General features: G+C 43.5%; 1 protein-coding gene across 4 annotated transcripts in view; it reads right to left on the reverse strand.

The window, feature by feature from the left end:
• Positions 1-2,756: 2,756 nt before the first annotated feature.
• LOC119458016 (uncharacterized) overlaps positions 2,757-15,279 on the reverse strand; it is a 210,529-nt gene continuing 198,006 nt past the window's right edge. For all 4 annotated transcript variants that reach the window (XM_049670636.1, XM_049670632.1, XM_049670631.1 and 1 more), the window contains 3 exons: positions 5,638-5,742; positions 4,451-4,552; positions 2,757-2,877 (listed from right to left, as the gene is read on the reverse strand). In XM_049670636.1, the coding sequence (XP_049526593.1) occupies positions 2,849-2,877; positions 4,451-4,552; positions 5,638-5,742 (236 nt within the window). In that variant the 3' untranslated portion in view covers positions 2,757-2,848. The remainder of the gene's footprint in view (positions 2,878-4,450; positions 4,553-5,637; positions 5,743-15,279) is intronic.

Here is a 15,279-nt window from a genome sequence, read left to right on the forward strand (position 1 = left end):
AGGTGAAATAAGGTGGATTAGGGTGTAATAGAGAGGAATAAGGTGGATTAAGGTGAATTATAGTAGGCTTTAGAAGGCTTTCGCCGCAGCGTCTGCTAAGCGATAGCAAATGACACCTGCGCCTTTTCTGACCAAAATTTGTAAGCATTAAATTATTTTGATTTTTTAAAATTTGACTCGGCGTTCAGGTATTCAATACGAAATGTACTATTCGGTATTCGCAAGCCCCAAGTACATATATTACCTTCCATGTTCGCGCTTGTGTGTCTAACGATAGGGGCATTTATAGCTTGGTCTTTTGTCACCACATTTCACTGCACAACCTCACTTATTACAATAAAAACTGAGAAACAGGCTGCCATCTTGCTTAAAGAAAAGCACAATTTATTTGTCTAGTTTTGGCTCGAGAACCTAGGGATACGTATTTTCATTTTCTTTTTCGCAGCTTGGTAGTCCAGGTGAACGGCGCAGTGGTAAAAAGGCCGCATCTTGTAAGTGGTACTTACATGACGGGCGAAACACATTTGGACAATCGGTTTTCAGTGGCGTGTGCTACACCGCCGTGTACGGCGCCGAGACGATACAGGCGCACAGCACAAGACAGTGGCTGATTCTATACCCGCCACGAGGAACGGCAATCAGGGCCAGCAGCGCCGCGTTTACGACCTTGGTTGTCCGCGACGCATGGTTCCAAAGATCTTTCGGCGGCGCGCGTTCAGGAAAGGTGAGCGGGACGAACGCGACTGGCGGTAACCAGATGCAGAACTTGTGAATCGGATTGCACGATGCACATGCGGATGGGGGAGGAGGGCGCGTCGCGGCGCGAACGGCTACAGGACGTGGAGCTGCTCCTACTAGTGAACAAAGCAGTCCTCCGGAAGGAAGAAAATCGGTGCCGCGCCATGCACATCGCTCATGCAGCCGCTTTGACTGCCAAAGCCAAGAAGTTTGTGCTTACCTCTTCTCTGACGTGGGCGAACAATGTGTCTCATAAGCACAGAACGCTTATACGCCGTTGCCATTCTGCACTACGCGTACTGTCACTGTATTTAGGTGCGAAGCACCTTATGCGCTCTGCCTGTCGGCGCCGTCGTCGTATAGTCACGGTATGTAAGCGGCTCGTGCTCGCTCTCGGCACGCGCTCGTGCCACTGCTCCCGCGTTGATCGTCGTCTTCCACAGCTGGCTGCGTTGCCGCTCATCATTCCAGCGTAGAATTTTACTTTTCTTCTGTCTTCGTAATGGGGAGGCCGTGTTTACAGGGTTATGAGCCATTGCCTAAGGCAGTATGAGCCCACTAGCGGTGCATCACTGCATGCTTTGCACATCCCCAGGTTTCACGTTAGTGGAGCTGCATTTCGCTCAAAGAATCATTTGACACTTATGCATAATTGTGCGGGGCGCGTTCTTTACCAGTGCACGAAACCTTTTGGAGACTACGGAGAGCCGGCGGGTTCGGCGCTGAGCAGATATGGACCACTAGGGAAATTTTACTCCCCATTTACAGACAAGATGTGCGCGTGCCACAGGGGCTGCAATGATAGAATTAGGGGACGTATGACTAGCAGTCACTCAACTTGCGGGCGTTCCTAAGGTCTTGCCTGTGTACGATTTTGAGAAATCTCATTGAAACTGCCGCCTCAGTTTACAAGTGTTTCTTGCTTGTTAGCGTTTTGTTGCTTCCGCTGTGCTCTAGCTCTGATGCTTTATGCTGTATTCGTAGGACATTTTGCTGAAGGTGCGATCACTTTGCGTTTTAGAACCTCTACACTGTTGAAGTTTTGGTATGTTTATTTAGGAAAAGGAGTAAAGAGTTTGAACCATTGTAAAAGAAATGCACGTAAATGAGGCTCAGTGGTTCAATAACCAGCGGACTACATACAGGACGTTCCTCGCGCAGGTTTAATGATTGGTGTGCCGGCGGATAATCCTCAAAACCACTCAGTGCTGATGGGACTCTAAATGTTTTCGGCACGGCATTGATAGACCGAAAAAAAGGGCCCCGTTGCCCCGACCAATCGTTGTGGGCTTAACTTGAGGTGCTACATACTGTCAGCTCTGCCGAGTTAGGGCCGCCCTATAATGTTTCCAGTTCCACCTTGCATCGTATATGTCATCCCTTATAAAGCGTCTTTAAAATAAAAATTGTCTTCAAGCTTCATCTGCGTCTGCTTCCTTCCCTCTGAACCCTCCAGTAAACTTATCACCGCCACCCTTGGTGGCTATACTCTCCACTTGCGTAGGCCATCTATGGAAGTGCGTCTCAGACGCCCAAGTGGGAAAGTAATACTCATACCCTCGATGGAAGGGTAGAATCTGATTTTACTCAGACAGTGAATGGAATGGAAAAAATAAGTGAATTTCTGAGAATGTTTATTATTACATTAGCCTGATAAGCAAGACTGGTCACCTGACAGCAATTTAAGCAGGCCTATTGGCCATTCATTTTTACAGATATTTTAGTCATATTACCTTCACGATTCGCGTTTGTAGAGGAGTGGGGAACAGACTTTTGTGTTAGAAAGAAAAAATTGCAAGTAAACAATTCGACCCAGTAACAAATATAAAATAATGCACAGACTTTACTGCAAAGTACATTTAACTGACGTTTTCACGAAGGTGCTTCAGCGCGTATTTAGGTTTAGCTTTCCTGTTTCAGAAATAGTGCTGCAGATTTGCTGCACCAAATAATTTTAGGATGACGCTGACTCAAGAATACGGTATCAATGTTATGGTGTAGAAATGGTAATTACATAGTGAAAACGGCATCGATTTCCAAATCAAAACTTTATTTGTTGTGATTGTATGTAGCTCCAGCCTTGTGCACCGTGAGAACTTTCCCGAGCCACTCATCCGGAGGGCTTGGATGCTGCAGAGACTGAAAAAACGCCATCGAATTGATGGAGGATTATTTATGGTGTATTTTCACCGTATCTGTGTATATGACTCTCCGAATGATGATAATGGATGGACAGTTGCACGAGTTCGTACGGTATCCTGTGCTTGGTTTATAGCGCGAAGGGGCACAGACGACGACTAGAAGAACGAATGTGCGCTATTCCTGTAGCGCTCGTCCTGCCTTGTGCTAGTCATCGTCTGTGTCCCTTCGCGCTATAAACCAAGAATCCGTATTAGTTGCTGAAAGAAAAAAATTTTCGTCCAACAATGCCATGAAACATGCATGTGTGCACATTACGATGATGGCAGTTTGGAATTCTAATTGGACGTGAATGCTTTAGAACGTGTGGATGGCTCACTCTGGAGACCACGACATGCGGGTGGCGCTCACCACTGTTCTGGGTATTTTCAAGGCACACTACCATCGTTTAGGCTGGCAACAGTGTCATGTAGGACAACTGTGCGCTTAAAGTGATGAACACTAGTTTACTATAAAATGTCCCCCAAGCCAACATTTCAACAAGCAGGACTTGTCTTCATTAGGGCAGCAGCTGTATTTCTTAGCAAACACAGAAACATGTTGAAGAAATAATTTTCTTCCGCTGTTGTGACGAATGCTCTCCCTTGACCAGTTTCTTCAAACCATTATTGTCACTCTGAATGGCTCTTTAAACAGGCAACAGCTGTTCTTATGCACGCGTTTACTGTTAGTGCTATATAACATAGAGAATTTGTAAATGTTTTAGAATTTAACTACATACGGCAGAGAAACACATCGCGAACGGGTAAATGATAAATGCGCAGCATACCTTGCTGCAGCCTTTGGTAGCACAGAGACTGCACTGATTATTAAATGAGTAGGTAAGACAGCCTCGCGTTTTAATCTGTAAGTGTGTCACGAGCGGAAGTAGAAGAAAAAGAGAAGAAGGAAGAGGAGGAAGCTGACGTGGCCTGGGAGGAGCGAGGTGGCAAATGGAAAAAACCCGCTAGAAGAAAAGAAGGAAGAAGTCCGCGGGGAGACTGGGCGAAGACAACAACAACAAGGCGGTGAACCAATGGCATCGAGATCGAAGAGTTGAGCAGGAGGAGGACACCAGTGGCCCTGCACCAGTCGGGCTTGATCCTCCACGCCCCGCGGCTGTGCACCGTGGTCGCCAGCAAAGGCTTGGTCCGAGGACAACGGCCCCGTCCTATGCTACGGGGATAACCTCACCGACGACATTGCGCAGACAAGCCAGGCCGATTATGTGGAAACAACCATCATCAGAGACGCCAGCATTCCATCGGGCCATGCGCAAGAAGCACATCGAAGCAGACATGTAAGAACCACATCGCACGTGATTAGGACGTTTTAAGAAGGATCCATCAAACTCAGTGTAACGATTCTTGCGGTTGTGTATAGGTTTGACGTGAACTTTTTTCGATGTGGTATACCATAAATGTGTTTTGTGTGTCTTTGTCCTAATTCATGTCTCGTGCAACGGCAACCGTGACAAAGTGATGCACTAAATGTTTGCGTATACACCTGCAAGCTCTGAAAGCAATGCGCTTACCACAACGACACACTCGTTGACCAGCATCTTTGTCGCAATCCATAAAATTTGGCGCTTTGCACTTGTCTCCCCACGAAATTGAGCAGCTTATCTGATGCGGTACTGTGAGAAAGTAAAAAAAAATACTCATTTGACACATACCACACTTCCAATCTAATTCAGACATCTAGACTTTTGACAGGTGGTATGAAACTTTTCTAACGCTCCTTGATCTGCTGGAAAAAAAGCTGTTCTCGATGTGCAGGTTTCTGTCAACCACTTTTATTAGCCACCACAAATGAGCGCACTGCTGCAGTCAAAGATATATAATGAGCATAGCATTCAACTTTCCTATACATTCTGGTTCAATAAGTACACCCGCTTATTTTTGGAATCGTTAAGTTTTTAGCGCATATAGAAATACGTTATATCTTCGAGATAAACGTGGCAATAAGAATGACATTTTGGTAAGTCTATAGTAAATGCTTCGTGAGTGCGAGTACGCAATGTGAGATTTGGAAGCCTGTCAAGATTTAAAGAGAATACAGAGATATGCGTGTGCCACCTTCTTAGAATGTTCTTTTGAAAATTTCAATTTTGAAACTCTCGTTTCAGGTCCCCCCTTCCACGCGTACGCGTAGCAGTGCCAAGAACGGTAATGTTTTGCCATTTAACAGGAAAACCACAAGAATTTATGGAAGCTTTGTTTGAATTTCCGAAGAGTAGAATTTTCGGCCAGTTGGTGATGCATATCTGAGTACAGCGAAGCGTGACAGACAGGAAAAAGTAAGACTAGACAGACAGGACAAGCGCTACTGACAACTGTGAACATTTATTTGAAATGTTTCGGTGCAGCAGGTCGATTCGCGCATGTGCCAAATTGATAATTGAATGTGGCTCAAGTTATTTCATATGAATATGTACACAATGCTTGAATTGGAAGAGTTTAGCACTGTCACCGCGGAATAGTTCACCTCATTTTCTCTTATAGGCACTTGCCATTCATAAATATTAGCCTATAATTGTAAATATTACAAGTAGTTAGGACTTGGCGTTGCTGATCAGTAATTCGTTCACAACTTGCCACCTTTCTAGGAATACTGCTATTGAGAAACCATACGTACACTTGGTGATGCGAGACTATTGCGTTATGTAGCTTTGGTAAAATAGCTCCATCTTGAGGCTCATAAGTACTCTGAAATGCTTACCACACTTGCATTGGCAATTAGGGTACATCACGAAGCAGCACAACTTGGTGGTCTTGACGTCGCATGGGGTTGACGGCAAGGAACATGAACGATGACTCGTTCCTCCTGTGTTTGAAATGGCGATGCAAACGCAAGAATCTCAGAAACGTTTCCCCAGTGTATTTGTGCGCATAAAGGGAAGCGTGCAAGAATAAACTGATTTTGTCCTGTACCCTCTAAGCGTGGGGAAAGACTGGTGTAAGTATTTACCCATATAATTGGGTGGAAACCTAAGTGGCTTCCGTCAATGTTGTTTCCGTGTTTGGTGTCAAGATGTTTATATACAATAATTTAACGTGCAGCAAACCGAGATGGTCAAAAAACAGCACAGAAAATCTGGCTGTCACAAAGCACACGGAAAAAAATAAAGGCCTCACTTGCCCTCTGCGATCTCTGTTCCTGTTTGCCCTCCGGAAGTACTTGGTGGAACGCCTTGTGGTTGTGGTCTTTGGATTCCTGCATAGATTGGTGCGACACGGTTAATTTCGTAGGTGGAGCCATGACGTTAAAAGTAACACTGCTAAGAAGCTATTTTTAGAAATGTGATATCTGCATAGGTTGAATGGTCCCAGTATTATGAGACATCTTCGTCAATCTGTAGCCTTGTAGTTTGTAAGTATTCCCAATGGGGTGCTTCGCAAAACTCTTGCAATAAAATTTTCCTACATTTCTTCTTCTTTCTGGGGTTTTACGTGCCAAAACCAGTTGTGATTAAGAGGCACGCCGTAGTGGAGAGCTCCGGGTTAATTTTGACCACCTGGGGTTCTTTAACGTGCACTACAACGCAAGCACATGGGTGTTTTTGCATTTCGCCTCCATCGAAATGTGGCCACCGTGGCCGGGATTCGATCCCGTTTTTCCTTCACAGTTAAAAAAAGTCCCGTTTCAGGAATCAAAACCCGGGACCAACACCTTCCAAGGGCAGTCGCACATCGCAAATTGAAGGAGGCTAGGAAGTTTGCAGGGCGAGGCCGAGCTAATGCAGGACTCTATATACAGGGACAGTGAATTTGCCAAACCAGTTCTGCGAAAGCCCCCAAGCTGAATGAAGGTGCATGAATTCCGAATATCTTAAACACCGAACTTCAGCCCAAAGCTACAAAGAAAAAAATAAATCGCCGTCCGAGCACTCCGTATACAGATGGTTAACCAACGAAGCTGAAACGTGCGGCCCCGGAGTTTATGACTGGTTTAATCCCGACGGTTCATTAAAGCATTTCTCAATTATAAGGTCACACACACGTTAGGCTGCGACGGTGAGAACGACGTCGCTGACTGTATGCCCGCAGTCCATCGTTGTCGTTTGCGTTGAATATCTCGAGTTTGCTCGGCGGCGTGGGTAGCAGCCTTCGCCCGCCATTGCCGCTGGCGATTCTTCGAAATTAAATTGCTTCAAAATTAAATCTGTCCGTCACGTAAGAAAACTAATGGCTCATACCCCCTTAAGCAATGCCAAATAGCGCCGTTAACACGACCTCCCCATTACGACGGCAGAATAAAAGTGAAATCCTACACGGGAATGACGAGCGGCATCGGAGCCAGACAACGAAGACGAACGTGGGAGCAGTGGCAGGAGCACGCGCCGAGCACGAGTACGAGCGCATTCCGAGGGGCGCCAACGAGCAAGCTGTGGATGAAGAGGACGACGCTCGAGCCAGGGCTGATGATGGCAGTTTTCTGAGGACAGGCGACGGACAGACGCTTTTTCGTTTCGCATAACCATATGAAGCTTCGCTTTAAAACTCCTTTCTGTCTTTCTCTGCCTCTCTCACACACCGAAGTATGGCAACACATCCGAGTATTATTATCAGGCGGCTTCAAGCTAATGTTTTGACGTACCGGAAGAGAATACCAAAACCTTAAATGGAGGAACTCAATAAATGTATGCGTTCATTATTGGTTCCTCCAGTACAATTGCCCATTCGAACAAAACAACAAAGAAAAACGTTTGTGGGTGATAAGAAAGCCTCTGATTGTGCCTATAGCGAGAAAAGCGCGCAAAAGTACCAAGAAATAAGCAAAAATGGCTGTTATCAATTTAATTAGTCCTAGTCAACAATACTAAAATCAGGTTTCATATGTACTCCGCAAAAATATTACAGTACAAGAAATTGCACACCAGTGAATGCGGCTAGCCCACTATAACAATGATATTAAAGACTTTTATATACAAGGCCCTGTTAAATTACAAATATGTTTTAATTTCCAAAGAAAGCCCAAAATTGAAAAATTTGTGAATCGACAAAACAACCACAAAAGTGACAAGTAGTGCACCGATGACCACCGAATCACTAATAAACAATCTCACTAGTCGCTGCGGGCACTGATGGCACTGTAGCCTCTTGACAAAAGGGCCCAAATTCAATCGTCCACTCCTCACCTATAGGTTTCTCTATATGCTAAGGGGATCAGATACGTGACACTTTGTTTGCTTTGCGCATATTTCTTCCGGTGGTGCTTTTTGCAGATTTCGCCTTCTCAACGCTTAAGCGTCTGCACATGGCCACTTCCTTGTGATGAACTGATAACAAACTGTATAAAGCCCTGCTGATGACAGTCTCCTGCAGATTATGATTCACACCGAGAATATATCGATCGACACGATGTAGTTGCTTACGACATTTTCATTTGACGTGGTTATGCAGGAATCCTCGCTTTACACTTTTTCAGGCATAGTCTCGCATGTGGCCACTCACACTCCTTGGGAGCAATTCGCGTCGTTAATTGTTTAAGGCTGCATTTCAGGGCTGTAAAATGTGCAATATCTGAAGGTGATGGTCACCATTTGTAGATTGTAACGCGTGGCCAACATTGCAACTTAAGATCAACAGATTGCTTAGCGAGTTTTGAGAAATTAGAGGCATACGGAGGCAGATCTGTTTTTGAACACGCTCATATCTTCAGCCTACGTCCCGTGGTTTCCACTGCAGCAGTTAATCTAAAAACCATGCGTTGTTTTCCGTCACCTCCGTCACTCGAGGTCGGGGTAGCACTGCTTTAAGGAGCTTCAGAAGGCATGTGTTGTCATGCTAATGATAACAAACCGGCCCTTTTTGTTTGAAAGACAGTTTTAGGTTTCTTTGTTTTTCAAGTTCGTGCATCGTAACACCAAATAGTACGTGGCTCTCGAGAGAATGTCTATTCCCTCACTTCTTAAGAGTTTCTCTTCACTGACCTGTAATGTAATCCATCTTAATAGCGCAGTAATATCGGCAGCGCCGAGCCTCTGTGGATCAACAAATCTGGGTCCGTTGAACAGCACTTCTGTGGCTCTTATCGATAAGTCAACGTCACCAATTAGTTGTAGAGACCCAATTCTGGACGGGAGTTTCACCTTTTCTCAAAGGCAAAACCTCAAAACCAGCAACAGCCATTTGTCCTACTTGAGCTCGGATGAGTATTTGGTGGATGTGGGATGTGTGTAAAAATCTTCAATTCTACACGTCCCGGTTCTCAGGAAATCCTTCCCCACTGTGATGAGAAGCCGCACTTGCCGCCTCAACTGAGCAGGTAAAACCTACGCTTCCATTCTTCCTTGACTGTTGGATTGGAAGACGAAGACTAGCAACCTTCTTAAGTCATCTGACAGAATATTCTTCTCCAAGCAACGACATATGAACGTTACACGACAGTGCAATCCACAGTAGTGTGTATATGGAAAATAAAGTGCGAAAATAAAACTCAGTATGAAGTTCGGCGAAGCTCCGTTTTGCCTTGCTCTGCCCGTGTTTTACTTGAGCTGTTCATCCTCGCTCTAGCTATTAACCAACTAAACCAGTCACATCGCATTCTGTCTATTACTTGGCACTCCACACAGAATGTACTTTCGGTGTAATATTATAGTTTAATATTACTGCTCATGACTCCTGGTAGCAGTTACGGAATAGCAACTATTTTAACGCGCTGTCTCATCAAGTTTCTATGTATGTCTATCACTGTCATGGCTGGGTTCAAGGCGCTTGTTGGAGGCGATGGCTTCATGAGCCTGCATGCCGCGTTGTAGGCTGAACTTATTTCAACAGGAAAGTGTTTTTACAGGAATAAGCAGAACATATTATCTTTGTGCGATGTAATTATTGCAACCGGATGCAGTTTGCTCCGTCGTAATATATTTTGATATTTCACCGTTCAGGACCGGTGATTTTAGGGAACAAGCAGTCGGAGCCCCGCTCAAACCCGTAATAGTGCACAAGAATGGTTAATATTTCAATAGACTAAATACATCATCACAGCTTACCGCATCAGCTATGGGTATCACTGCGTAGCTCAAGGAAGAACTGCTAGCAAGGTAATGCTATATAGAAGACACCGTTCAAATTATGAATTTGCTGAGCGTTATTGAAGCATATTCCCGGTATAAGATTGTCCAAATCAGGAAAGTAACATGCGCTGAAGTCGTAGGTTGTCGTTAGCAATGTATATATCACCAAATTCGTGTCATTTCTGTTATGAATCGCAAGGAAGCGTGCCTATAGGCACGGGAAGAAAAAAAATATCCATGGCTCTCGCATCTTCTATCTAAAGAAAATGGCTGCGCTTGTCTTTTGAACTGCTACTGCGAACGAAGCAACGAAATGTTTCCTGCTAAACACTTGCAGACAATTAGAGCAACAAATGTCAGTGCACTGCTAAGCTGCAACCGTGCAGTGCAATAACATCACTGCATGCAATGATAGAAACATTACAAGTCTATTCATTTTTATAATGGGAATATGCGTGGATGTCGAATACACGTACGTTATCAAGAGACGTAAATGTATATGAAAAGCAAACAACTGCAACGAAATGAGAGAATCCGGAGAGAAAGTGAGAATCCGGAGAAATATTCGTTAGGCAATCGAGCAAACATACTAACAAGCCATCATAAAAGTGTCTGCTGTGAAATTGCTCGCTTGAACTTGTGAGGATGGCGTGCGGTTGACCGATGCGGCCACGTGGTGCAGTGCCAATTGCAGCAGCCCCTCTGCATAATTGTCTGTATGATGTCAACACTATGTTTTTTTTTTTTATTGGCGAACTAGTTCTCAGAAAACGAGGTGCCACTCAAAGCACAACGATAGTGGTGGGCACATTGGTCGATCGTCGAAATCTCATCTACGCGTGACCAGCAGATCGGCTGCACAAGAATGACTCATCGCACATTCCCGTACAATCAATCGCACTCTCATACGCAGCCGATTGCAGACCGTCATTCGCATCACGCACGTATTCTGGTTAGACCAGATTCTATCGCTGTAGAATCGTCGACAGTATCCTAGAAAGTTTTAATACATGAAGGCGCGTCTTGCGCAGAGCAATAACGCTGTAACCGTGGTTATTCGGTGAAAAACAATCAACGAAAAAGCTAAACAATGCATGCATGTATAGACCATCGTTTAGGCTGTCAACAGCGTCATATTTACCCCGTCGCTGGTCTCCCCTTCGATTCCAGTCTCTGTGGAAGCCTTATCGTATCGTGGAAGCCTTATCATGGTGATATGACATTTTAACAGGCAGGCTCGAATGACCTCTATGGACAAGTCAGGTTATGACAGGTCCGAAACGCTGCTATTACAATCATAAAGAGTGGAATCAAAATGGTGCGCTCCGCCTTGTTTAGTTTTGCATTTGCTGTTTAGCTGCTTTAGAGCGTCAGTGCATAAAAAAGGGTTTTGCTCGTTTCTTTTGTTTTTGTTTTTCAAAGTATGCCGAAAAACAGGGCGTACTTAGCGTAGGTTTCACGGCGCTTATCTCAAAACTGGTTCTATTTTATTATCTGTTGTATGTACATATGCATTGTCGAATCACTTGGTTCATTTTCAAAATTACAATATGTAAGCTAAATCAAAAGAAATTTTATTAGTGAAATACTGTAAATAATCTTGTGATCTTCAATTCTCACAAAGTTATTGCTCGTCTCTTTTTTTTTACTTCTAGTGAAGAGATATTAAAGTGAAAACAATTCGAGCTGTATTAGTAAAATCTTCATCATCATCATCAGCGTATATTTTATGTCCACTGCAGGACGAAGGCCTCTCCCTGCGATCTCCAATTACCCCTGTCTTGCGCTAGCGTATTCCAACTTGCGCCTGCAAATTTTCTAACTTCATCATCCCATCTGGTTTTCTGCCGACCTCTACGGCGCTTCCCTTCTCTTGGTATCCATTCTGTAACCCTAATGGTCCACCGGTTATCCATCCTACGCATTACATTACATTACAGTAAAATATTGTTGTACAATTACGTAAAAGCCAATATACGTAGAGAGGAGGCTTGGTAATCCACAAAAAGTGATAAAAACAAAAGTGTGGCGACGTCGCTTTGCAGTTCCCGCACTGTCCAGCCCCGACGTCATAGATTTTGACAGCGTCTCATCGGGTTTAATTAACATTTTGTCGATAGAGATTGAAGCTACCGTATCGTAAAAGACCCAAATACGAAACTTAGCAAGTTTAGAAAAATTTTGCGTGCCCACAATGACTCAAGTGATAGAAAATACATTGAAATCGGGGACGTCCTCTGATGGAGCGACGCTTGAGTTTTCGCGCGAAATTCGAAAGAAGTGGAATTCTTACCTTCGTCGTTTTCTTCTAATCTTCAAAGCTATTATTGAAGAATAAGATAAAACCGTGTTTTGATGGAGTACGCTATAAATTCAAGCTATTTCATTGGGGTAGCGCTTACCACAACGACACACTCGCTCTCCAGCTGTCTTCTCGCAATCGATTAGGTGTGGTGGTTTACAATCATCTCCCCACGACACTGAGCAGCTTGTATGATATGCCACTGTAAGGACGTAAAAATTGGTTGTATTTGTTACAAACTTGACAGGTCTATGCTTATGCCCGCAGGCATAAATACTTTTCGTTAAGAAAGCCTTTGGCCATTTCAATCTCAGTGAACAGCGTAATCAACGTAGCCTCAATTCACCAATACATCATTATCACCTCCGATTCTACGCTTACGTTGAAGCCATCACATTAAAATTAAATTCTTGAGTCTTACGTGCCAAATCTATGGTATACATTTGAGGCCCGCCGCTGCGGATCCGGAATAATTTTGTCAACCACAGGTTTTTGCCGTGCATCTAAATATAAGTAAATGAGCGCTTTGCATTTGGCCCTATAGAAACGCGACCGATGTGACCGGCATAAAAGCCACGACATAGATCTCAGTAGCAAACTGCCATAGGCACTCGGCTACAGAGAGGCTACAGGTTACTAAACATTATCTACTGGCACAATTGTTCGTCCAGTTAAACGCTGCAGCAAATGTTTTTATCAACACAGTAGAAATGTTCGCAATATTTTCCATTGTGTCATGCTGCAAACCGTAGACGGTGAATAATAAAAGACTGGAGGGCACATATTTTGTGTACTCGCTTCCTCCGCTATTTCGTACTCTAGAGCAAACAAGACTAGAAATGGTGAACTTGAAGTCGTAAATGGTGGTGCGGTTGTCCAGCGTAAATATGTAGAAGTATGCCAAGTTCTACAAATCGGACAGGGGATGTTCACTTGAAACCTGTTAAGATTACATTTAGAAGTTCAATTTTCAAGCTCTTATCAGTAATCTTGCCCTACGCCGTTCTCACGCATAGATATAGCAGTGCCAAAGACGGTAACGTCTCTAACATAAACATAGTTGTAATAGAACGTAATTCAATTTCATTTGGCTTTATATATGAGATTTTATTTGGCAGGTGTCACCGGCAAATTATTTTTTTTTTTTTAAGCAGGTGCAATTCTACTATGAGATGCTGCAATTTTACGCCGGGATCGCCTAACGGGTAGTCTGCATCAAGTAAATAATTATTTTTAGTTTGCTAAGAACAAGTACTTTAAATTTTAACACTTGGTGTTGCTAATTACGAAAGTTTTTCTTATTAGTTGCCGTGCTAGGAGTGGTGCTATCTCCAGGGTGGTTGTAAAGTCAATACCTATTTTTAACTTAGATATCCCTAGAAAGTAGCATCAGCTCCAACTGGCACCTAATACTGTTGACTAATATGATGTTTACCATTTATGATTTCAGAGGCTGTTTTGTAATAGTGTTGACGAATGTTATAATAATATGACTAATATGAGAGCATGGTTTGATGGCAATTTCCCCGGCGGTTGGATCGGCCGCCGGGGACCGACAGAGTGGCCTGCACGCAGCCCTGATTTTTTCCCCTGCGACTTCTTCCTTTGGGGATGGGCTAAGGAGCAAGTATCAAGTTAAAACCAAGGCATCTTAACAATCTTGGACACAATATGCGCAAGGTGTTTGCAAATGTCCCAGTTTGGTTGCTACGAAGAGCCGTGTAGTCGGTTCCTAAAAGATTCAAGCAGTGTGTGGAAAATGCGGATGCATATGTCGAAATCTAACGCAATAGTATACCCTAATAATGTATACAAAGACAATAAAATTTTGCTAGGTTGTTTACTTCCTGAAGTATTCATTGTTACAGATTGGTATTGACCTTAAAACCAGTCTGTAGGTACAAGATGTATTCTTGCAGAAACCAGAAGTGTCTTTAGAGGGCGTGTACAGGAATAATTGCAGTTTGAGACTAACAAGATTTGTGAAAGACTTACCGCATTTGCAATGACACTTAGGGTACATCACCAGGCAGCACAATTTGCTGCTTTTCACATCGCATGGAGTTGGTGGCAAAGAACACGATGGACGATTAGTTCCCACTGTAATTAAAATTGTGGCCGAAATGCAAAAATTGCAATTATTTTTGCTCGAATGTATCCGTTCACGCACAAAATAGCGTTAGAAGAATAAACGACTCTATCCAATTGAGAACAAAACTTGTATAAAATATTTCGGGATATGATCAACACGAGGCACAAAAGGCTTTACATCTTTTATCGTAGCGTGTTCTCAGTCATTGCGTTTGATATTATACATAATAACATCCAACAGGTTGACCTCCTAAATTAGGGCAACGCTGAACAACTTATCCTTCAGAAAACAGGGTAGCAAAAATTGTGACACTTGCCCTGTACATTCTGTGCTCCTGTTTGCGCACCGTAACCAGTACTTGGGGGTGGACTTTGCAGAGGATGTCCTCGAATCGGCGGCGCTAGTTGTTTAGACAGGGACATTATTGTAGCTACTCTTCCAAAAGTCTAATTACTATGGCTAAGACATTGTTTTCAAACATGTCATAATTGTACAAGTTCAACAACGAAGGCATTGTGGCACGTATTTTTAGAGCCGTCGACTTGTTGCAAGTATTTGTAATCGGGTGCTAGGAAACGTTATTTTGAGCTCGTACAGGATTAAAGGGAGAGAGGGACTACAGCTAAATACTGTATAAATGTGATATACCGATGCAATTTAATAAGCACAGTGCAAGTTTTCCACCTAAAAACAGGATAACAATCAGTAGAAGCAGAGAGAAAGCCAGTTTATCAATATTTTTATGCCCGCTTGAGTTTCTTCAAGTCCTTACTCATTCTGTCAGCACGGCATTTGGAAACTTTAAAGTCGCAGTTCACTGGCTTACGTAGTTAAGTTGTAAGAAAGCGTATTTCGTTATAACGTTCCAACCATAACACATGAACGAGAATAATAGAATCGAGAGGCAGATTTCTTTTTCTACTACATGAAGCCAACATACGATGAAGC

Source organism: Dermacentor silvarum, chromosome 7, assembly GCF_013339745.2.
Source record: "Dermacentor silvarum isolate Dsil-2018 chromosome 7, BIME_Dsil_1.4, whole genome shotgun sequence".
In the NCBI taxonomy this organism is placed as follows: Eukaryota; Metazoa; Arthropoda; class Arachnida; order Ixodida; family Ixodidae; genus Dermacentor; species Dermacentor silvarum.